The sequence below is a fragment of the Onychomys torridus genome, chromosome X, assembly GCF_903995425.1.
Source record: "Onychomys torridus chromosome X, mOncTor1.1, whole genome shotgun sequence".
In the NCBI taxonomy this organism is placed as follows: Eukaryota; Metazoa; Chordata; class Mammalia; order Rodentia; family Cricetidae; genus Onychomys; species Onychomys torridus.
This window is the reverse complement of record NC_050466.1, coordinates 116178792-116204100: the sequence shown is the minus strand read 5'-3', so window position 1 is coordinate 116204100 and position 25309 is coordinate 116178792. Positions and strand designations below refer to the sequence as shown.

General features: G+C 42.6%; 2 protein-coding genes across 5 annotated transcripts in view; both read left to right on the top strand.

Annotated features, from left to right (window-relative positions):
* The window catches only part of Trmt2b (tRNA methyltransferase 2 homolog B), a 46667-nt gene extending 39419 nt beyond the window's left edge, over nt 1–7248 (top strand). For all 4 annotated transcript variants that reach the window (XM_036174809.1, XM_036174806.1, XM_036174807.1 and 1 more), the window contains one exon: nt 7118–7248. In XM_036174809.1, coding sequence (XP_036030702.1) covers nt 7118–7244 — 127 coding nt within the window. In that variant the 3' untranslated portion in view covers nt 7245–7248. The remainder of the gene's footprint in view (nt 1–7117) is intronic.
* The window catches only part of Xkrx (XK related X-linked), a 76507-nt gene continuing 58439 nt past the window's right edge, over nt 7242–25309 (top strand). The window contains exon 1 of the mRNA XM_036174813.1: nt 7242–7292. Within this exon, the coding sequence (XP_036030706.1) occupies nt 7285–7292 (8 nt within the window). The 5' untranslated portion in view covers nt 7242–7284. The remainder of the gene's footprint in view (nt 7293–25309) is intronic.

The following is a 25309-nucleotide window of genomic DNA, read 5'->3' as shown; positions in this document are numbered from 1 at the left end:
TTGAGCAAGTGTACCCTCACACACAAATATAAACCACACACACACACACACACACACACACACACACACACACACACACACACACACACACACACACACACACACACACATTTGGGCAAGTACCCTCACAAATATAAACCACACACACACACAAATATGCACACACATTTGGGCAAGTATACCCTCACACACAAATATAAACCCCCCCCACACAGAGAATATATGAATATTAAATGATTCTTTTAGAAAATGCCCAGAATAGACAAGTCTATAGAAACAGAAAGGTTTGTGGCTACCTAGAACTACTGTGTTTGGGAGTCAAATGAGAGATACGGCTGTTAGTGGTACATGGGGTCTTACTGGGCTAATGAAAATGTCCCCAAATTGCTGATAGTGGCAAGTGCATGCTCTGAATATACTAAGCTGTATAAATGGGTGTACTATATGGTATTTAGTAATGTTTCAATAAAGTATGGAGAAAAATCTGGAACTTTTACATAACAAAAAGTACCATAAGCAATTTGACATATAGAAATCATTTGTAGTAAATATTACAAAATATTTCCTCAGTCTGTAATCAAGCCCTACAGGTCAATAAGAAACAGGAAAACTGTACAGTTGCAAAACTAACAGAGCATATGCAAAGGAAGTATTATAAATGTGTTCTTGCATTATGAGATGATGCTGCCTCCCCCATGAAAATAGAAATATAAGCTGGATGCTTTAATCCCAGCACTCAGGGGGCTCTTAGTACTCAGCTAGCCTGGTCTACAGAATGAGTTCCAGGACAGCCAGGGCTGCATGGAAAGACTATGTCAGGAGAAGCAGAGAGAATGGAAATGAGAGTTGAAAGTATATTGAAATTAGACTTGGTGGCACATGCCTGTAATCCAGCACTCAGGATAATGAGGCAGTAGGATTATGAATCTGAGAGCAATTTGAGCTACATAGAAACAGCCTGTCTAAAACCTATAACAAAGTACATTTAGATACACCTCTCTCTCTCTCTCTCTCTCTCTCTCTCTCTCTCTCTCTCTCTCTCTCTCTCTTTGTGGTGTGTGTGTACATACACATAAATACACATGAATTTATACAATACATATAAAACATTTGAGAATTTCATAGATACACACAGCACATTTTGATCATATCCAACCCATTACCCCATACCAGCTCCTTCTAGACCCGTGTTGTCTTTTTATAAATAACTCACTGAGTCCAACTAATGCTGCCTGTATGCTCATGGGGTGGTGCTGCCCACTGGCAACCTACCAGGGACTACATCCCTACAGAAACACATTTAGCATTCAAAACTGTGAAAAATACAAAAGTTTGATAATGCACTGTTGCCATTATGGGGAAATTAGACATAGAAAATGTTGCTGCTATAAATTGAGCACTAATCAGTACAAGTCTGTATCATCACTTGGGAAGTAAATTTAGCAATGTAGATTAAAATTTTAAATATGTGCATACTTGATGACCCAGAATTACATGCCTCAATTAAAAACTATTTAATTTTATTTTGTGTGTATGAGTGTTTTGCCTGCATGTATGTCTACACCACTTGCATTGCCTGATCTCACAGAGGGCAGAAAAGGGCATCAGATCTATAACTGGAGTTACAGACGGTTGTGAGCTGCACAGTAGGTGCTGTGAATTGGACCTGGGTCCTCTGGAAGAGCAACCAGTTTTCTTAATCACTGTGCCACCTCTTCAGCTCCCATTCCACAGATGTTTATCCTGCAGGTCACTTCCAAACGTAAAATGACTTAAAATTGGTTACTGTAATATTTTAACAACAAAAGAGAAAATATTCCGAAAGTCATCAGAAGAGAACTAGATACATTATGATCTATCCATAAGAGAGAAGACTATACCACTATGTAGAAAAATATAATGTATTGAAAATGGAAAATCTTGACAGTACATCAGTTTTCAGCAGCTTTATGGAGATCTACTTCATAATTCATACATTTTACCAATTAAAAAATATACTTCATGGGGCTGTAGAGATAGTTCAGTGGTTAAGAGCATTTGTTGCTCTTTCAGGGGACCCAGGTTTGGTCCCAGCACCTACATGGTGGCTCACAGCCTTCTGTAATTGTTGGGTATTGTGGTGGCACATGCCTTTAATCTCAGAACCTGAGTCAATGACAGGCATATCTCTGTGAGTTTGAGGCCAGCCTGGTTTGCATACTGAATTCTAGGACAACCAGGACTACATAATGAGACCATGTCTCTTTTGATTTTAAAGATAGATTTAAGGCGGTGTTGGCGCATGCCTGTAATCCCAGTACTCGGGAGGCAGAGGCAGGTGGATCTCTGTGAGTTCGAGGCCAGCCTTGGGTACAGAGCTAGTCCAGGACAGGCTCCAAAGCTACAGAGAAACCCTGTCTCGAAAAACCAAAAAAAAAAAAAAAAGATTTAAAAGTAGTTAAAATTTTTGTTACATATAGGAAATCATTAAAATTATTTCCATTTTTCCAAAAATGAAAACTTCCTAATTTTCCAAAGTTATCCCGTTAATATGTATTTAAAGAAACTAAATAATTTTAAAAAATACATAAATTGTGACATGTCAAAACCCTTCTCTAAGTCCAATTCCAGAGGATCAGTCACCCTCTTCTGGCCTATGTGGGTACTGCACACATGATGCACAGACACAGACAAAACACCCATACACATTAACTGAAATAAATCTCTTTTTAAATTTAAAATATTTTCTCATACAATATGTCCTTTTTATAGTTTCCCCTCTCTCTACTCCTCCCAGTTCCTCCTTTCCTCCCCTCCTGTCTAGATTCACTCCCTTCCTGTCTCATTAGAAAAGAGCAGACTTATAGGAGATAACAACAAAACATGGCAAAGTAAAATTTAAAAAAAGGATGAAGCAAAAACTGTTATCAAAGTTAGACATGGCAACCCAACAGGAGGAAAGGTCTCAAGAGCAGGTATAGGACTCAGAGACCCACTCGATCTCACAGTCAAGAGCTCCTTAAAAAAATTGATCTAATAGCTATAATATATATATACACAGAGGACCTGGTGCAGACCCATGCAGGCCCTGAGCTTGCTGCTTCAGTCTCTGTGAGTTCATATGAGCCTTGCTTAGTTGATTCAGAGGGCCGTGTTCTCCTGGTGTCCTCCATCCCCTCAGACATACATGCAGGCAAAACACCCATATACATAAACCAAAATAAATCTCTTTTTTTTGAGACAGTGTTTCTCTGTGTAACAGCCCTGCCTATCCTCGAACTCACAGAGATCCACCTGCTTTTGCCTCCTGAGTGCTGGGATTAAAAGCGTGCACCACCACTTCCTGGCCATCTTTTCTTTAAGTTTATAGTTTGTTGAGTTTTGGTTGGTTGGTTTTCAGCCATCATCACCATCTAAATCCAGAATATTTTGTCTTCTGAAAAAACGCTGTACCTTTTAGCATCTCTGCCTAGCTCCACCCCTCCCGTCTGACCCCAGGCAACCTGTAATGTGTTGTCTATCTATCTATACATTTACCTGGCATCTCATTGAATTGAATTGTGTCATATATTCTGTGGTTCTTTGCATCTTTCACTTAGCATAATGTATGTGATGTTCATCTGTGTTTAAACATTTACTGGTCCTTCATTTCCTTTTGGGCCTTCAAAGGGAATAATATTGTATTGTATGTATATATTGTCTCTCATTTATCTGCTCATAGGTTGATGGCTTTTATAAATAATGTTGCAATGAATATTCATGTGCAAGTTTTTCTTTCATTTCTCTTTGAGAAAGACCTAGGAGGGGAATTGCTGGACCATATGGTAACTAGTTTAACCTTTTGAGGAACCTCAGTTGGTTTTCCAAACAGCTGCCCTATTGTACCAACAATACGAGCATTCCACTTTCTCACTATTTCCTCTGTATCTTCACCAAGTCTTGTTATTGGCTTAAAAAAAAACAAAACAAAAAACAAAAACCTTTTTGCGGTGCTGGCAATGAAGCCAGGACCACTTTCTTGCTAGTCAGGTATTCTTTCATTGAGGTATAGCCTACGATCTTGTTGATGCCTTTTTTTTCTGAAAATGCCAGTTCATGGAATGTAGTATATCACTGTGGTTTTTGTTTTCATTTCCCCAGTGGCTAAAGACTGTTGAGTGCTTTTTTGTTTGTTTTTGTTTTTTCGAGACAGTGTTTCTCCCTAAAGCGGTGCCTGTCCTGGACCTCGCTCTATAGACCAGGCCAGCCTCTGCCTCCTAAGTGCTGGGATTAAAGGCGTGTGCCACCAACGCTCGTCTGAGTGTTTTGTTTTTTTAATATGTCTTTTTGAATTTTTCTTTGGAGACAGCATCTCATGTATTCAAAGCTGGCCCAGATTGACCTTGAATTTGTGATCTGTCTTCATCTCCTGAGTGCTGGAATTACTGGCATGCACCACCGCATCTGGTTATGCAGTGCTGAGGAGGGAACTCAGGCTTTGTGCATGCTAGACTAGCACTCTAACAACGGGGTTACTTTCCTTTTAGTCATTTGTAAAGCTTTAGATATTTACAGAGCAACACAAGATTCAGACCTTATGCCCATCTTTAACTGGGTTGACTTTTTACTATTGAAATTTTAGAATTCTTCTGTGTCTGATCGAAGTCTCTTGTCAAGTATATGACTTGAAAAAAATTCCTCCCTTCCTGCTTGTTCTCTCTTTGCTTCCTGTGTGTATGTCTCTGTTTGTGTTCATGAATATTGCTAGACATCCAATGCAGGACCTCACACAAGCCAGTGAATATTCTACTGCTGCTAAGCTACATCCTCAATCCCTCCTCTTCTCTCCTTCCCCTTCTGTCTTTTAGAGACATGGTCTCACTGTGTAGCCGTCCTAGCTGTCCTGGAACTCGCTCTGGAGACCAGGCTGACCTCAAACTCACAGAGTTCCGCCTGCCTCTGCCTCTGAGTGCTGAGATTAAAGGCGTGCACTACAATGTGTGGATTGTCAAGTATATTTTTTTGTAGCTTTTGATTTAAGTTCTGAGATAATGTTGTAACTAAGTAGAACTAGTGAGCTATAGAATTGTCCATATAATAGATTATTTTAAAGGATGAGAAGGACATGTATTTGTGTTTGCTTATATTTTCATAGAGAGCCCTTGAGACACTGATAACAAGAAAAACAAAATTGAGGCTAGAGAGATGGCTCTGCAGTTACAAGAATGTACTGCTTTTGCAGAGGAACTGAGTCTCATCACCTGCACCCACATCAGGCAGCTCACAAGCACCTGTGATTCCGGCTCCATGAGGATCCAGCACCTCTGGCTTCCATGGACAACCCTTCACATGTGAATGCGCATGCATGCTTACACACATGCACATGCACACACACATATATACATAATGAAAAAGTAAATCTTTCTTGAAAAATGAAATCATATTTGCAGGAAATTTGATGAACTGGACATTATTCTGTTAAGCAAAATAAGCCAATCTTAGGAAGACAAATGCCAAATGTTTTCTCTTGTACATGGAACCTGCATTATAAATATTTGTGCACAAATGTGTGTGTTTCTGTATAGGTCATAAAACAGCAAGCCAATCTTAAGGGACTGTGATAAGCAGAAGAGGGGACTCCCTGGGGGAAGGAAGGCACTCAGTCAGAGAGGCAGGAAGCATGGGGTGAGGGTAGAGGAGGAGGAAAGTAAATGATATGATGTATATGTATAAAAATACCACTTTGGATGTTACCTTTAAAAATTACTTAACGGAAGGACCCTCTTCAGAAATAGACCCCAGTAACAATTTTCTCTGTCTAGAAAGAACTGGGGAGAGGGCTGGAGAGCTGGCTAAGGGGTTGAGTATTTGAAGCTCTTGCAGAGGGACTCGAGTTTGGTTTCCAGTGCCCACATGCTGGTTCGTATCCATGGGCAACTCCAATTTCTGGGGATCTGACGCCCTCTTCTGACTTCCTCGGGCACCAGGCATGCATGTGGTGCACATACATACATACATACATACATACATACATACATACATACATACAAGCAAAGTACTCATACACATAAAAATTACATAAATCTAAAAAGTATTTTAGAAAGAAAGAACTGGGGACATATGAGAGCAGGGAAAGGAAATTAATTACCTTGTGTACCTTTTAATGCTATTTCATTTTGACTCAGATGAAAGTATTCATTATATTATACATTATATATAATAACAATGAATTTTAAAGTGCAGTAGTTAAAACGAAACCTAGAATTAAGCTAGCATACTCAGAACATTTCTAAACATGGCCTCAAAAAGGCAAGACAGTTTTAATTTGATAAGATACTATGTACATATGGTAGAAAAAGTCTTGAGTGCAAAAGTACAAAAGAATGGGTATAAATTGATACAACCTTTTTAGAAGAGTTTAATGGTGGATACTTGTCTTAGGGTTTTATGAATGTAAGCTGTGGTATTTGATAATATATATTACACACACACACATATATGTATGGTGTGTGTGTATATGTGTGTGCACATGCACTGGAGTTCAAATCCAGAAATTTGTACATGCTAATCATGTGCTCTAACTCAGAGACTGAGATTTATCCCCAGCTAATTGAATGCATTTTTATGTGCATGTGTGTGTGCAGCGCATGTGTGCATGTGCTAAAGGAGAACTTAAAGGTGTTGTTTCTTAGGAACCATCTGCCTTGTGTTTTGAGACAGAATCTCTCACTAGCCTGGATTTCACCTGGTAGGCTAGGCTGGCTGGCACTGAGCTCCAGGGATCTGCCTGGTTTTGCATCCTTAGAACTGGATTACAAGCATGTGCCAACACACTTTACATTTTTACATGGATTCTGGGCATTGAACTCAGAAACCTTGTCAACCAAAGCATGTTTGCCGTCCTTTAGATACATTTTGATTTAATGTGTATGGTTTATGATGGTTTTGTTGGGCCATGACTTCACTGTAAGTTGAACATTTGTACTCCAGTGAGGAAGATGGATAAGCAAACAGTTACATGAAAATAATGAGCAGTGGAGATGAGAGACACCTGGGCTGGCCTGTGTAACTACAGAGGAAGGACTTCAATTTTAAGCAGCCGAGTTCTAGTAGTTTCCTCTCTTTGTTTGTGAACCAATGTTATGGTCTGTTTCTGCAGGCTATGCTGTCCTCCAAACTCTGCTAAGAAGCTCTTCGGTGAACCTTTTGTCCTGAGAGAAGCTGTACCTGTGGATTTGTTTCCCCACACCCCACACTGTGACCTGGTACTCCTCTTCACTCGATAAGACGAGGAGACTGCAGGCTTTTAAGGATCAAGTTTCAGAGATGTCCAGGTTTGGCATGTTGCTGCATTGGAGCCCAAGGATGTATCATCAGGGAAAGCAGTCTTTTTAGTCTGAGCAAGAAGAACATAGCTGGCCACCTCCTCTGAGGCAGATGGAACTATAGCTTGTCATATTCCTTTGGGATTACCCATATTTGCCTAGCTTTGAACGTGCCTAACTCCTTGGACTTTTTACAATGCAGAATCAGGGGCTAGGGAGATGGCTAAGTGGATAAAGTGCTTATTGCACATGTTCAAGTACCTGAGTTTGGAACTCCAGCATTCACAAACAAATAACAGGTCATAGTGGCACACGGCTGTTCTTGCAGTGCTAGGAAGTGGAGATGGGGGTCCTGGGGGCTTTTCTGACCAGCCAGTCTAGCTAATAAGTGAATTCCAGGTTCCGTGAGAGACCCTGTCTCAAAAAAGGGAGTTGGAGCATGATATCAACCTCTGGCCTCCACCAATGTAATCATAGACACACACACACACAGACAGACACACACACACAGATACACAATATACACACACAAAATAGACAAAGTTGTGTAGTTATTATAGGATCATTGGGGTTTCTAGACTTTGACACTTCTAGAATGTCCTTTGATAATGTAGTTATGTCCAGGGTATGAGAAATGGCTCAGTATTCACAAGCATATACTGCTCTTGCAGAAGACTTGAGTTTGATTCCTCATAGCCATGTCAGACTGCTCATAACTGCCTATAGCTATAGATTCAGGGGATCCAATGCCCTCTTCTGACCTCCATGGACACTGCATTCATATATACAAACCCACACTCACCCACATGCAAAAACACATAACTTAAAAATTAATTTTTAAAAAATTAAAAAAGGAAGATGTATTATGAATCTTAAAGGTTCTTATTAATAAAAATCAAACCTGAGGCCAGTTATTGGGGTGAATGCTGGGAGATCAGAGAAGCAGAACAAGCCACAGCTACGTCACCTTGCCAGTTCCTCAGCTGGTCTTGTTTCCTCAGGCTGCAAGCTTCTCAGTCCTCATCCAGAATGAATCTCAGCTGAACTGTGCTGCTCCAAAGCCTAAAAGCTTAACCAGCCAAATGCTTAACTTAGTTTCTGGTCCTCACGCCTTATATACCTTTCTGCTTTCTGCTATCACTCCCTGGGATTAAAGGCTGGATTTCTGGGATTAAAGGTGTGTGTCACCACGCCTGACTGTTTCTAATATGGCCTTGAACTCAGAGATCCAGAGGTATTTCTGACTCTGAAATGCTAGGATTAAAGGTGTGTGCTACCACTGCCTATCTCCATGTTTAATATTGTGTCCGTCCTGTTCTCTGACACCAGATAAGTTTGTTTCGGGGAACACACAATATTTTGGGGAAAACAATACCACCACAGGAAAATATGGTTATCTCTAGGAGCAATAACACCGTTTGTCTTTTACCCATAGCAGAATTGTTCAGTAGAGATACCCAGAGGGGTTAAGAAACTCTCAAAGTAGGGGTTGAATACTTACGATTGTGCTGAGTTTATGGGTGAAGACAGTACCAGAAGCCTATAGTAATCCTCTATGTATTATAATAAAGTGGATATTGGAGCTAACTATATTCACTCATCTTTAGTCCATGAACCTTTCAATTCTGGTTGTCCTTCGGTGGTTGCCCAATGATTTATGCTGTATTTTGAATACTCTAATGGTTGGAAGACAAGGAAATTAGCATGTGTGGCCAGACTTACAAATTAATAATCAGGTCATCGGGTACTTAAAAATTTTCTCAATTCTGAATGCTCCTAAAACAGACTGCTTCTCAAAAGAAGATAGTTGTTAAAACTTATGCAAAATGTTGTATGTGTATATTTTTGAGGTAGGGTCTGTCTTAGTGTTCTATTGCTGTGAAGAGACACCATGAGCAAGGCTACTCTTATATTAAAAAAAAAAGGATTTAATTGGGGGCTGGCTTACAGTTTCAAAGGGTTATCATTATCATCATGATGGGGAGTGTGGTGGCACAAAGGAAGGCAAGGCACTGGAGCAGTAGCTGAGAGTAGCTGAGAGTTTTCCGTCTGATCTGCAGGCAGCATGCAGAGAGAGACATTGGGTCTGGTGTGGGCTTTTGAAACTTCAAAGCTGTTCCCAGTGACACACCTTCTCCAACAAGGCCACCCCCCCACCCCAAGCTAATGGTTTACAACTTCTTCATTTCTTATTTATTTATTTTTTATTTATCCCCAGCCTAATCATCTTTCCCTCCCTCCTTCCTCTCCTCCCAGTTCCGCTCCCTCAGCACCCGCCCCCATCCACTCCTCCTTTCTCTTCAGAGAAGGGCAGGCCTCCCATGTATATCTGCTAGCCATGGTATATCAAGTTGTACTAAGACTAGGCACCTCCTCTCCTCCTAAGGCTAGACAAGCTAACCCAGTAGGAGGAAAGGGTCCCAAAAGCAGGTAACAGAGTCAGAGACAGCCCCTGCTCCCACTGTTAGGACTCTCATAAGAAGACCAGCCTATACAACTGTAATACATAGGCAGAGGGACTAGGTAAGTCCTGGGGAGGTTGCCTGGTTGTTTCATTCTCTGTGAGCCCCTGTGAGCCCAGTTTAGTTGATTCTGTGGGTTTTCTTGTGATGTCCTTGACCCTTCTGGCTCCTACAATCCTTCCTCCCCCTCTTCTACAGGATTTCCCAAGGTCTACCTAATGTTTGGCGATATGTCTCTGCATGTGTTTCCGTCAGTTGCTGGGTGAAGCCTCTCTGATGATAATTGGGCTAGGCACCAAGTACAGCAGAATATCATTAGATATCATCTCAATGATTTTTTTTGCATATAAGACAGAGTGCCTGTGTGGCCTGGGCAGGCGTCTACTTGACGACGGGTAAGGTGATCTGCTGACGTCCCACACAGCCTAAGTCAGAAGCTCATTTTTCAGTAAAAGGGGGGATCTGTAGGTCTCTGGCCCCTGTTTTGGGTAACTGTTGCCTTGATTGCTGACCTTCACCTTGATATCCTCCCTATGCTAATTCCCTACCGGGTTCCACCCTCCTGAATGCTTAAGGGAAGTTCCTTGTCTGTATATCCTGCATATTGGGTGTTAACAGCTTAGATGCAAGATTGTAAAACATTGGTAGCTAACTTCTGCCCTCCAGGGTTCCTCCATTGTGCTGTAAGCCTGTGTTTAAGACCTCCCTCCTTCAATAAACAGCATTCGGCATTTTTTAGAAAAAAGCAGAATATCATTAGATATCATTTCATTTATTTTATTATTTGTTTGTTTGTTTGTTTGTTTATTTGGTTCTATCTTAGGTCTCTGGGCTGTGCAGCCTCTGGGTCCTGAAGGCTACACCTCTTAATCCTTCCAGTTTATCAACTGGGAACTAAGCATGCAAATACATGAGCCTATGCGGGGCATTGTCAGTCAAACCACCACAGGATGTCATGTATTCCAGGTTGTCCTCCAACACACAATGCAGCCAAGAATGACCTTGAGCTTCTGATCATCTTGCCTCTATCCCCTGAGTCCTGCTTCAATTACACGTGTGTACAACCATACTCAATTTTTACATCATGCTGGAGAATTGAACCCAGGACTTTGCCTGTGCTAAGCAAACACCCCATCAATAGAGGCACATTTCCAACCAGTTTTTGTTTGTGTTTTGAATCAAGGTTTCTGTTGATTAAGGCTGCTGCTGGCCAGCGCTTGTGGCTGGCCGCTGGTGGAGAGTGCTGGACAGAAGAGTCAGTGCAACATAGTTACCTTTCTAGAGCTTTATTTGGAGGGGGGAGAGAGAGAGGGGGGGGGGGAGGGAGGGAAGGAGGGAGGGGGGGAGGGAGGGAGGGAGGGAGGGAGGGGAGGGAAGGAGAGGGGAGGAGAGGAGAGAGATAACACCAGAGAAACAGAACGACCATGTGGAGGGAAGAGAGTGGAGAGAAAAGGGAGGCACACAGAGAGCCCTCCCAAATTTTAGGCTGGGCGGTCATCCCAGGCTGATGACGTAATTAAGGACAGAACCCTTACAGTTTCACTTAGCCCAGGCTGGCCTCAAACTCCTTATGTAGCTAAGGCTGATTTTTACCCCTCAAATTATATTAAATTATATTATGGATATGTGCCACTACTCCTAGCGAATGTTGTGCGTTGTTTTTGGAGATGCGCACTTGCAGCAACAAGAAGAGACATGGAAGTTCAAGAGCACAGCATATTATACATTCACAGTGCTAGAGTAGGAGATATGCCACAGTCTATATAGGGAAGACACCAGAATAATCGGGAGGCAGAAGGCAGATGTAAGGGAAAGGTTTGGGCAGAGTTCTTTATTGGTTTTCCTCAAGAAAGGCAGGGAAGGGACAGTGGTTTATGATTGACTCCTTTGAGCAGTTTTGGCAGGCTTTGAGCTATAGGGGTCATCTCTAGTTGGCTGCTACCTGGCCCTGGGATGCTAAAGGTAGAAGAGTATTGCCTTTCTGGGTATTCATGGCAGTTACAGGAAGTATGATCTAAAATGGTTGTTTTATACTCCAGAGATGTTGTTGTTTAGATCTGGAAAGGTTCCTGAAGGCCCAGGTGTCAAAAGCTTGTTCTTAGCCTGTGGCACCATTAGGAGGTAATGGAGCTCTTAGGTAGTAGTAGGGTCTAGTGCAATGGTTCTCAGCCTTCCTAATGCTTCAACCCTTGAGTATAGTTCCTCATGTTGTGGTGACCCCCAGGCATAAAAATTATTTCCGTTGCTACTTCATAACTGTGATTTTGCTACTGTTACGAATCTGATATGCAACCCTTGTGAAAGGGATTGAGACCCGGTTTGAGACTGCTATCTAGTGGAAGGAAGTTAGTTTACTGAAAGGGATATTGGGATCCTGCCCTTTTCCTTTGCCTCTCTTTACTTCCTGTTTATCATGAGGTGATAAGCTTTTTCTCCACCCTCTGTTCCCTTGTCCTGATGATTTAACTTGCTACCAGCCCTAAAGCAATGGGCTAAATGATTGTGGTCCAGAAATATGAGCCAAAACAAACTTCCAAGTTGCTTATCTGAGTTTATCATGTTTATCATGGTTCAGTGATGGAAGATGGATAACATATAGCTTTGGCCTCAGTCCTTGCTATCCTAAGAATTGACTAGCCCTGGGGGAAGGGGCAGATTCTTTATCCAGAAGGTTAATCAAGAGGTCAAAACAACATTGTATACAGAAATGCACACACTACACAGGACAGTATGTACTCATTTTAAAACATTAGAAGGGAGCTGGGCTTGGAGGCTCATGCTTGTAATCCCAGTGCTTGAAAGGCTGATGCAACAGACTAGCTGTGAGTTCAAGGCCAGTCTGGACTACATAGAGTCATTGTTTTGGGGAAAAGCTCAGGGATCAGTATTCTTTTCTTCCTTTAAATTCTTTTTCATAGCACATATTTATTATACACCATGTCATATTTCTTAAGGGTGTTTTCTTTTTGTTTTGTTTTAATGTTCTAGTTCTTTTTTTTTCTCTTTGGGCTGTTGCTCTTGGAGATTTCTTTAACAACGGTTTGTCTTTAGGCAGTGCACATGGTACCATTACATAAGGACATCTTCATTCAAAACTATATTTGTATGCTGGCCATCTCCTCCCCTGCAAAACCTCCTTACTCCATTCATGTTAGTCCCCTTTGATCACCTAGACAGCTTTCAATTCTACTTTTAGGTCACAGATGTATATTTCAAATCTATGAACCATAGATGAGGGAAAATGTGGTATTTGTCTTTCTGAGACTGGCTTAATCTGCCTAACATTCATCTGCCTACAAATGATAAAGTATTCTTATTTATGGTTGAAAACATTCAGTTGTATGGCCTTTATCAATTTCTCTGCTTTTGGACATGAGGTATTAAGATTCTTAACATGTACCCTCCATATATCTAATGTGCAGTCAAAGCTGAGAACCAGTACTCCAGAGGTGGGCCTTCACTTTTCCAATGTGTTCTTTGGACCAGCAGCTTTGGCATGACTTGAGCCAGTTAGAGGCACAGCGTTTTAGACGTCATTCAGCTGAATTAGATCCTCTGGGGCTGGCATCCAGAGATCTGTGTTTTACCATCACTTGCTGGTGATGCTGATACACACCACTAACAGAACCACTAACTCTCAGCCTTGGTTGCACACAAATATTACATTCATTTGTATGTTTGTTTATATGTGTGTGCATGTGTGCAGGGGTCAGAGGACCACTTGTGGGAGTTTATGTAGATACTAGGGATGGAACTCAGATCATCGATGTTGGTGGCAAACACCATTATCCTCTGAGACATCTCGATAGACCCTAAAAGACCTCTTCAAACAGGTTCTTGACCATAACATCTTCAGCTATTTCTGTGTCATTCATTCTGAGTGTGGCCTCAGCACCATTGGGTTCAAGGTTTCCCAGACAACTCTCACGTGTGTATGTGTGGGGTGGGAATCCTTGTCTCGGGTTTTTTTCTCCAAGATGGTGTTGCATAAGTAAAAGTGCATATCATGGGTTGGGGATTTAGCTCAGTGGCAGAGTGCTTGCCGAGCAAGCGCAAGGCCCTGGGTTCGATCCTCAGCTCTGAAAAAAAGTGCACATCAGGTTGCAGATATTCTTTCTCACTAGACCCAGCCAGGACTTCTTATAGTGCTTTGTGTCCCTGGAAAGCATTTCTTTTGGCATGTCTTTCATAATTGTTTTGGTGGCTGTGCTGGTCAGTTTTCATTCTGTTTGTCAGCTTGACACAAAATAGAGTGAATGTTGGAAGAGGGAACCGCTACTGAAGAATTGCACTCTTCAGGCTGACCTGTGAGCATGTCTGTGGGGCATTTTCTTGATTGAGGATTACTGCGGGCAGCTCAGCCCACTGCAGGTGGTCTCATCCCTGCAGGTGGTCCCCTAGGTTGTAGAGAAAGCAAAGTGTGCAAGCCAGGAGAGCAAGCTAGTAAGCAGCACTCCTTTGTGGCCTCTGCTTCAGGTCCTCCCTTGACTTCCTCCATCTGTAAGCTAAAATTAACTCTCTCCTCCCCAAGTTACTTCTGGTGATGGCCTTTATCTCAGCAGTAAAAAACAAATGAGGACAGTGGGCATGGGAGAAATGGGGTTTCATACCATCAGTTGCTAGTAATTCTAGACGAGCCATAAAATTAACCCTCATCCACTCGTGGGAAAAGTGAGATCACGTTCATCTTAAAGTAGGACAGTTGTGTTAAGGATTTATCCTCAGTTACTTCCTGTCTTTTAGAACTGGCTGCTTCTCATTAATCTCATTTTTAAGTTGCTGAGGGCAGGCAAGATAACTCAGCAGATAAGGCACTTACTGCCAAGGCAGATGATCAGTGAGTTCAATTCCCAGGACCCACATGGTGGAAGGAGAGAACCAACCCCAGCAGGTTATTGTCTGAGCTCTGCATGCATGCCTCCTGAGTACCTAAATGAATGTAAAGAAAGTTTTGCCGAACGGTCAAGTGCCCATTGTGCCATGGCTCCTTTTTCTGTTTGTGGTTGGTTTGAGACAGGGTCTTGCTGTGTAACCCTGGTTAGTGTCCCCCTGCTTCAGCTTCTCTAGTGTTGGAACTGCAGATGTGGGGCACCACTGTCTGCTTCTGCCATTGCTCTTGGGTCAGTTTTGGAGTGTGAGCTGCCACAGGGTTCCCAGGCTTATCTGTACGTTCTAGCCACTTTAATTGCATTAAGCATATGTGTGTGCTCATGCCTCACCTTGCATGTGGAGGTCAGAGGACAATTTGTAGAAGTCAGTTCTCTCCTTCAACCCTGTGGGTCCTGGGGTTGAACTCAGGTAGTCAGGTTTGGCAGCAATCATCTTACCCCTCTGAGCCATTTTGATGGACCTCCTGTGATGCTTTTAAAATCCTTCTAGTTTGCTGTCACTAGAAATGTAGAGGGACATGTTTGTACCATTCCACAATGTCACAATTTATTGACTACATTCATGAGGTTTAGCAGTTTCAATGACACATTGTCACAAAACCTACCTACCTTGGAAGCCTGGGTGAGGTGAATGCAAGTTCTTTTATTCCACCATATTCATATTCACTAAGTCTCATATTATACAACATACAGCAAACATATCTGTGTATGTGTATGGGTTACAGAATGAATTCAAGTTAAAGAGGCTGCCGCAGAGTTCACTAGGTTTCAGAAGTTGGCTCAGAAAAAGTCTGTCTCGACAAGACAACGAACCAACGAGTGTTGGGAGGGTGCTGCTCAAGCCATGTTTTAGAGCAAAACTACAGTGTTAACCTATGAAGTTAAAAGACAGAACTGGGTGGGCAGCAGGAAATGGTGGGTTAGGTTTAGGCCCAGATGGGCAAACAGGTGGATGGGCAGGCTTCCTCAACAGTAAGGAACCAAGCTAAGTCAGGGAGTCATTAGCCTTTGACATGCACATACCATCAAATGATAGGTTGCTATGGGGCCCTGCCATCACATGTTAGGTATCCAAATTTGTAATTTTGTTGTTGTTGTTGTTGTTTCTCTTTATAGCCCTGGCTGTCCTGGAACTTGTTCTGTAGACCAGACTGGCCTCAAACTCAGAAAACTCACAGTGGTGGAGCATGCCTTTATTCTCAGCATTCAAGAGGCAGAGACAGGTGGACCTCTTTTTGAGTTCAAGGGCATACTGGTCTACAGATCAAGTTCCAAGACAGCAAAAGCTACACACAGAGAAACCCTGTCTTGAAAATATATATATTTCAAAATATATATATGGAGTCTCCTAGAGGAGTGCACAGTTTGAAAAGCCACTGTTCAATACAAGAAGGGGTCACTTAGAGTAAGGCATAATGGCCAGATCTCGACATAGTTCATAGAATATTCTGACTTAATTGGTGTAGGGTATGGTCCAAATGTCTGAATTTTTGATGTTTTGGTTGTGAGCCTAACCCTTAACAGCTGAGCCTTCTCGCCAACCCAGTATCTGAATTTTTTAAAGCTCCCTGAAGTTATTCTGAATGGGCAGCCACTATTATGATCCTCTGGTTAAGGTGACAGTTCCCAAGTTTGTCTAGCCTTAAACTCCTCCTAGCCTTAAACTCCTCCAGGCGTTTTTGTTTTATTTTGTTTTGTTTTTTCAAACTTCAAAGGCTTAGACTCCACCCTGACTAATTAAATTGTCATAGTCTCTGGAACTACCTACCACACAGACATTGAAGGTTACAGTGTGTGCACAGCACTGGGAGGAACCACAAAGTTAGTATTTTATGTGGTTGGTTGTCTTCAGGCAGGAGAAGAGAATGACTGTCATTTGCTGAGATTTAAGTCTTCTAACCCTGCACCCTTAAGATCAAATTACAATTTATAACTCCTAGGATCATTAGTCATTTTTCCTAGGAATATAATTCAGAATGGCTTGCCCACAAAGTGCAGTCGTGAACTGTTGGCAGCTCTCTTAGAATTTGCCAATTAGTCCAAATTCAAGAGGACACTTGAAATGGAATATAGCTATTATTTCTGAGACATAACACATTTCCCCTCAGCAGATTCTCTTCTGCTAACATATATATTTCCACATTGTATTTTTCATTAATTTTCCTCAGAGCAACCCAGCTGGATGTCATTATCTATACATGGCCACAAGCCACACAGTGGAGAGACATCTATTGTAAATAGCTCCAAGCCCATTTGTGGGGTTGGAGAGATGGCTCACTGGTTAAGAGCACCTGTTACTTTTGCAAAGGACCTGGGTTCAGCTCCGAGTACTCACATGATGGGTCACAAACATCTGTAACTCTAGTTCCAGAGTATCTGGCACCCTCTTTTGATCTCTGTGGGCACCAGGTATGCAAATGATACACATACATACATGGAGACAAAACATTCATACACAGATTTTTTTAAAGCCCATTCATAACTATTAGTTTCAAGATATTTAGAGGGCAGAGGTCCTTAGTCTGAAGACCTAAAAAAAAAAAAAAATGCAACATTTCAAGGTGTTACTTTAAACCATGTGTTTTGGGATTTTTGAGATAAGGTTTTGCGGCGATATAACCCTGGCTGGCCTGGAACTGTTGTGGAGAACAGCCTGGCCTTGAACTTTTAGTGATGCTCCTGCTTCTAGCTTTTAAGTGCCGGAATTCAGGTGAACACCACTGACTCTGGTCACCATATGTATTTACTAATTATCTTTAGTTGTAACCAAGCCAAGGAATGTTTGAGAGCAAGAGGGGACTGTATTATGTATGCTCAGCTGCTTAGCAGTCACTCCCCACTGGGCTGTACCGCTGACATCCAGCAGGGTCTGAACTGTGGCAGGAGCCTAGAGAGGCAGCTTGATGTGCCAGCTAAAAGGAGCAGCTTTTTTTCAGGCTGGCCTGGATCTTGTCTACCATTTACATGCTCTGTGACTTTGGACAACTTACTTGACCTCTTCAACTGTTTCCTATCCCTCTTCCTGTAGAATAAGGATAGTGGTGGGGTACACAGATGTTGTGTCTCTTTCACCCACCATGAGCTGAAAATACATTTAATCTACCTGACCTACTAACACTAGCTCAGCAGCCATAGTCCGCAGCAGAGTGGCCGCTGTTCACGTTTGTGATGGCGTGGATGACTGGAAGGTGCCCAGCATCATTAGAGTGCATGGGACTACACATCTCTAGCCTAGGAAAAGACCTGAACTCAAATTCCAAAATATATTTTCTGCCAAATGTGTATCATTTGCAGCACGGTAAAGCTGAGGAATCGTTAACTTGAACCATTGAAAGCTGCTACTTAATTTCAGGCAAACAAAACCACACGGTGCAGAGTCCCTTCCCCGCTGGTGTGGGTGTTTGTTTCTCAGCGTTTATGTTATACTTAAATATTATAGTCTCTAGTGAAAATTTAAAATGCAGTTTGAAGAGAAATGAAACAGAGAAAAGAGACAGGGAAGGCCATCCCTCTCATTTTGTCACCTTCACAGTATTACTTGCTAAAAATAACCCACTTGTCAAATCCCTTTGTATGATTGTAAGCAGTGCTAATGTAAGACATGTGTTTTTGACACTAACCCTGATGAAGTGTCTTGGGTTCAGGACTTAGGTACAGATACGATTTCATTCCCTTTTGGGTTTAGGAGCTCAGCACTATAAATTGCTCCCAGTACCTACTTGTTTGTCCTTTATTAACCCCCAAAGAGAAAACTTGTTTCTTTTTGTTTTTTGTTTTGGGTTTGTTTTTTTTTTTTCCTTCTCGAGACAAGGTTTGTCTGTGTAGCTTTGCGCCTTTCCTGGATCTCCCTCTGTAGCCCAGGCTGGCCTTGAACTCACAGAGATCCGCCTGCCTCTGCCTCCCGAGTGCTGGGATTCAAGGCGTGCGCCACCACCGCCTGAGAAAACTTGTTTCTGAGATGGGGACACTGTACTGTGTGCGATCCTGGATTCGATACTGAGTAGAAAACAGGCATTAGTGGAAAGGACTGGTGAAATCCGAACAGTTGGTAGTTTTGATTAGTGTGCTGGAGGGAGATAAGATGTTGCCATTAGGGTAATCTAGGTTGAAAGGCCTATATAAATTCTATAGATATATTTATCTAAATCTAAAGCCTAGTTCAGGGTACAAAGTTAAAAAAACCAACCAGAACTAAGCAGCTGGGTGTGCTGGCATACACATGTTATCCCAGCACTGTCAAAACAAAAGAGAAGAATCATAAGTTCAAGGCCAACCTGGGCTACATAGCAAAATTCCATCTTGATCTACACCCCCCCCCAAAAAAAAACCACTCCAGTTTAATAAAACAGCCAAACTAAGCATTGACTGAAAGCCAGTCCTAGGAAAACAAGGTCTATGTAGGTATTGAAGCAGAGTCTCCAGAGAGAGAAATTTACTTAAGTTGATACCTAGATGTGTGATGGATAAAGAGGACTAATTAATTCTGAGTGCTGCCTATGACAGGTAACAAGGTAGCTTTTAGCTAGCAGTGGCTTACAAATATGGACTGGCCGGCAGTTTACCAAGAAAGGGGGAATAAGTGAGTGCATTTCAAAACATGGTAGCTTGACTTAACAGAGACCCAAGTGTGTGTAAATTCTTGTCTTGGAATTGTTTGGTTGGCTTGGGGTTCAGAACGAATTTCTCACTGTGGCATTCAGTTCTCTAAACCCTCAATTAAATTATATTTGGAGTTTACTACTATGCAAGCTAGAGAGCAGGTATATCTGAACCTCATATAATGAGAATGAAAATTTTCTTGGAAAAAAAATTAGGCTAAGGCTATAGCTCTGTTAGTAGAGTTTCTGTCTAGCATACAGGAAGCCTTTCATTCCATCTGCATAAACCAGACATGGTGGTACATGCCATTAATCCCAGTATTTGGGAAGTAGAGGTAGAAGAGTTAAAAATTCAAGGTTATCCTTGTCAACATAGTGAGTCTGAGGCAAGCCTGGCCTGTAATGGGCCCCATAACTTAGTTAGGGTTTCTATTGCTATGCTAAAACACCATGACATAAAGCAAGTTGGAGCAGAAAGGATTTATTTGGCTTACACTTCCATATTACTGTTCATATTGATGGAAGTCAGGACAGGAAGTCAAACAAGGCAGGAACCTGGAGGCAAGAACTGATGCAGAGGCCATAGAGGGGTGCTACTTACTCACTTGCTCCTTGTTGTTTGCACAGTCTGCTTTCTTATATAACTCAGGACCATAATCCCAGGGTTACCCCACCCACAATGTGCTGGTCCTCCCACATCAATCACTAATTAGAAAAAGCTCTACAAGATCCTTACAACTCAATCTTGTAGAGACACTTTAATTGAGGTTCCCACCTTTCAAATGACTTTAGCTTGTATCAAGTTGATATAAAACTAGCCAGGATACCCCCTCCCTCCCACAAATGTGTGGATGCCTAGCATGTCTTTATCCCAGCTAGAGACAGAAGGATTAAGTTCTAGGCCAGTCTAGGCTGAATAGTGAGACTTAGTCTCCCAAAAAAACAGTAAGAAAAAAGTATCGTGGAAACTGCTATGGACTCTTAATAGAATTATAGTGCATGTTCCTTTCTGAAGCTCCTTGGAGATATACTCTTACATGTATACTTTCCGTAGTTGCAGTCAGCATGCTTTCTCTGTCATCTGATGTTTTCACTTAACATCATTTCACATTCTGATTTCTGTCCCCACAGCAGGGCACATAATTGTGTGTTTAATGGCTGTGTAACATTCCATTGTGTAAAATAGCATGCCAGTTCTTAGGGCTGGACTTACTTTCATGTGCAGACCCAAAGGCCTGCTGTCTCTTAGCGCTAGAGGTTTATTTTAGTCCCTGGAAGTGGCAACTAGCATGCGCGTGGGATCCCATGGGATTCTTGAGTCACCAGCACACAGCACTGTCTGCTTTGTTAACATTGCTCTGCCTATCACTCCACAGCAGAGCCTCCCCAGGCTGCCTGGACCTGAGCTGGATTCCTCCTGGGTGCAGAGGCAGTAGTATAAGCCCCCAACGTCTACAAACCCTGACCCAGATCTGCTATTAACATAACAGCAGCAGGAACTATCTGCTGCTTCCTCCCTTGCCTGGGATCACACAGTGCCACTGGTGTACCCCACAGAGTCTGAAGGGAGAGAAGTGTCAAGAGGTGTGAGGATTATTCCAGCTGAAGGAGTAAGATAGAGGACAGGGATGCCATGACCATAACTCTTGGTGGCTCAATGGAGGATTCCAAGTCCAAAAAGGTTGAATGAAAGCTTTTTTTCTTCATACCTCTTCCTGGCAGAAATCCCAATATTTCGTCTCCTGATAAAAATAAAGGGCTTGTGGGGTTGGGTAATAAAACAGTGAACCCGGGTTTGACTCTTATCCTAGCTGTGGCCACTGCTGTCTTCTGGACAAGAACAATAGTTGGCATGCGGGATTCTCCTGAGAGAGAGTGGTGTTTGTTTCATCTCATTATTATATGTCATTCCAGCAGCAACCGCCTTGAAAAGGCGTGGTTTGTCATTTCACCCTAAATTATCTCTGCTCTTTCCTTGTTCTTTTTATTTTTTTCAGAGGGGCTCACCTAGCCCCGGCTGGTATCAAATTTGCTCCGCAGCCATGAATGACCTTGAACTTCTGATCCTCCTGTCCTTACCTCCAGAGTGCTAAGCTAGACACCATCATGCCCAGTTTTGTGCGGTGCTGGGATCAAGGAGCACATGCATGCATAGTTCGTGGGGACTAGAGTGCAGGAGTCGAAAACCATTTAGAGCAAAGGGCTGCCCCTACCTAGCCACAGTAAATCCTGTAGTCTCAAAGCCAAGATCTGCCTTCAAAAAACTAATTAGATAAGAACCAGAGCTATGTGGAGTTCGAATTGGGGGCCAATGTATGTGCTTCAGTATCTCTGACAAGATGTGCCAGTTAATCATTATTGCCAACTTGACAGCTTTAGAATCTCCATGGAAACGCCTCCCGTTACATCTGTGAGGATGTTTCCATAGAAGGATGACACCCTGAATGTGTGCAGCAACACCACAGTGGCATGGGGTGGTCCTGGACTGAAAAGGGTGTGTGTGTGAAAGTGAGCTGAGCAGCAGCCTTTCTTTCTGTTTCCTGACTCGGCATGCGGTGTCACCAGTTGCCACGTGCTCTGTTGGCACAGCTACAGCCACTTGATACTGTGCCTCTCTCTCCCTTCATACTGGACTTTATTTACCCTCAAACTGTGAAGTAAAATAAACATTTCCTCAAGTTGCTTTTTTTTCTGTTATTTTGTCCCAGCAACCGGAAAAGTAACAAACACACCGAGTCTCAGCTCTAAAAGTCCTGGAGGAAGGCCAAGATGTTGATAAATAAAGAGAAACTCCAAGGCAACCATTTGCCTTGAATAAAATTTGCACGCTTGATTCAAAACAGTATCCTTGGCTTTGTCCTTGGGCTGCCACACTGGTACACTCCTTTGCTGAGTTAAGATTCTCAGAGAATGTGGGAGGCAGAGATGGTGGTTAGCATGGCTTCTCTAAGCTAGCTCTTGATCTTCCAGACCTAAGATACCTGCCTTTAGGTTGTTCACTGGGAGAAAGGAGACACATTCTAAAGTAAAGCCTTTAATTTCTTCTTAAAAGTGTCAGCTAATGATCTAACCAAACTGTCCCTTAACTAGTATTAGCCAGCCTTTATACTATGCTAATCATTTTGCATGGATTAGCCGCTTTAAACTTCCAAACTTGCTTGGGAGAAGGGTTATTGTTATGTCTCTTTGGGAGGCCAGTGACTGTTATTTCTGACTTCACTTGAAGTTACCAGCTCATCTAGCTTGATGGGGGGTTGGGAAATGTATTAACAGCCTGTGGAAACAAAATCAAACTCCACTCCAATACATATATATATAATGCTACGCTTTAAAATTTCTGTGACTGATTGTTTTTAGAAGGCCGGCATGAAAGGACCAGAATATCAGCACAGGACACCCCAAGACCAAGTTCTCAGCACAAAGGGAATGTATTTGCCACAGAGGGACAAAGAACAGGGAATAAGAGAGAAAGACAGAACCAGGAGAAGAGAAAGAGAACAAGGCAGGTGGGGGAGGGAGATCTGCCCAGAGGGACAAAGGGCTGCCTCCAGATAGGGAGGAGACAGACATGGCCCGCCCACAGGTAAATGACAGTTTAGAAAGGGAAAAAGGGAGAACCTCACCCCCCACCCCGTGTTAGGATGAGTTGGTTTTAATTGGGCATGTTAATTTAGGTGAGCCAAAGGGGGCTTTTGATTGCTGGACTTCAGTACTTTGATAGCTGGACCTTGATGGTCAGCCTCAGGAGGAGGAAGTGGCCAAATAAGGGACCTTGGTGGCTAGCTTCAGGAATGTTCTCTATGGTTTAGCAAGGAGGAGGGATCTGGGAAAGGCAAGGTCTTCCAGAGCCATGTTTGCCAGGCCCGGGCCTACTAGAGTCCTTCACAGTGAGACAGCTGGACAGGTCAAGGCATTTGCTGCTAAGCTCATTAACTGGAATTTAATCTCTACAACTGACTTCTGCACGTTGTCCTATGGCTTCCGCATGCATTGGTAGCAATGTTCTCTAAATAAGGAAAGAAATGTAAAAACCAACAAAAAAATAAGTAAATAAAGGAAAGGTTTATTTAAAAAAAAGAAAGAAAGAAAACTGCCTGAACAAAACCTGCATGAATTGGTATGTGTCTGTAACCCCAGTATGAAAGAGAGTCATGAATTCAAGACCAACACACACACACACACACACACACACACACACACACATATGCACACAAATAAATGTAGAAAAAACCCCACCCAACTTTAGCTTCTTCTTAGGAAAAAAAATTGTTGTCACTCAGAAACACATCCACTGCACAAAGGGAAGTGTGACGGTGTACTATAATTCAGGGTTTTTTTTTTTTTCTTCTTCGGAAAAAGGTCTCCTGTATCCCAGGATAACCTTGGACTTGCTTTATGGTGGATCCACCTGCCTCTACCTCCTGATTCTGGCAGTGTAGGTGTACACTACCATGTCCCATTTGTACGGCATTGGGGCTAGAACCCAGGCTTCCATGTGCTGGGCAAGCACTCTCCCCACTATGCTTCATTCCCCAGTTGAAACTCAGTTGTTAGCAGGTGTTCAACCTAAATTCCCTACCTTGCTCGTATTCACAGGCCTACTTACAATACCTTTCTCTGATGGCTAAGAAAACAATCCTGTCCAATAGACACATGCCATGAAGAAGAATGTGTGTGGATGATCAGTTCTCTTTATAAAAAAATGTGGTTTTATTGGCTGGGCGGTGGTGGCACACACCTTTAATCCCAGCACTCAGGAGGCTGGTTCAAGGCCACCCTGGTCTATAGAGCTAGTTCCAGGAGGACCTTAGCTCCACAGAGAAACCGTCTCAAAAAACTATAGAAAACCAACAAAACATAGTTTATTGAATCGCAGTCTCCTGTCCTTTGTGCTGAGGATCAAGCCTGTGACCTTGTGCATGCCAGGCTAGTGCTCTCCCACTGTGCAGCCCCAGCCCTAGAACTTGTTTAGTAGACACATTTGCTGCTTCCCAGCCTGAGATTGTTGGACTGCAGAATTCTCTAACAGGTAAAGTAAAGAAGATAGAATGAGATTAAAATGGTCTGGGGAGGATGCAGCCTTGGAAACCCAGGCGATGCAGATTTAGGGAACATTTCTGCCGGTATCTAGTCATACTATCTTGGGCATCTGTATAACATGGGTTTGACCAGAGGTTCTGTGAGGTTCTTTCCGGTGCCTCAACTAATAAGCTGAGCTTACAAGCATAGCAAAGACCCATAGAGCATTTAAAGTGGTTCCTTTGGATATAATAAAGTAGGCTTGGTGCTGCTCAGAGAGGCATGCACCTTTAATCCCAGCACTCTAGAAGTCAGAGACAGGTGGATTTCTGTGATTTGAGGCCAGCATAGTCTACATAGAGAGTTCCAGGACAGCCAGAACTACACAGAGAGATGGAGGAGGAAGGAGGAGGAAAAAGGGGGGGGGGAACCTCTTTCATGCAGGGTTTTAAGACAAGTTTTTAGTTGAAAGGTTTGTATCTGTCAAACAATGGGTTGACTGGCTTAGACTGCTTTGCCAAGCAGTCTAGGGTAGAGTTAAGAGCATGGATTATGGAGTTGGATTTATTTTTATTTATGTGTATGATTATGTATGTACATGTGTGAGTGTGGTATATTTATCTGTGGTGCACATGCATGTATGTGGAGGGGCGCAGTTCATACATACAGATGCCAGAAGAAGATGCCTGGAGACTTGCTCTGTATTACCCTTTAGATTGTCTCTCACTGAACCTGGAGCTATGCAAGCGGCCAACAAGCCTCAGTGGTCCTCCTGTCTGCCCCTTAAAATTCAGGGACTACAGGTGTATGCAAATGCATTCACTGTCTGCTTTTTTACACAGGTGCTGGGACCCAAACTCAGGTCCCCATGCTTGCTCATCTAGTACTTTTAGCTGCTGAGTCATCTTTATAGCCCCTGTGGACTTGGACTTTAGTTTAAAAATCAGTTCTGCTAGCCAGGTGGTGGCGGCACACACCTTTAATTCCAGCACTTGGGAGGCAGAGGCAGGCGAATCTCAAGTTCAAGGCCAGCCTGGTCTACACAGAGAAAAACCCTG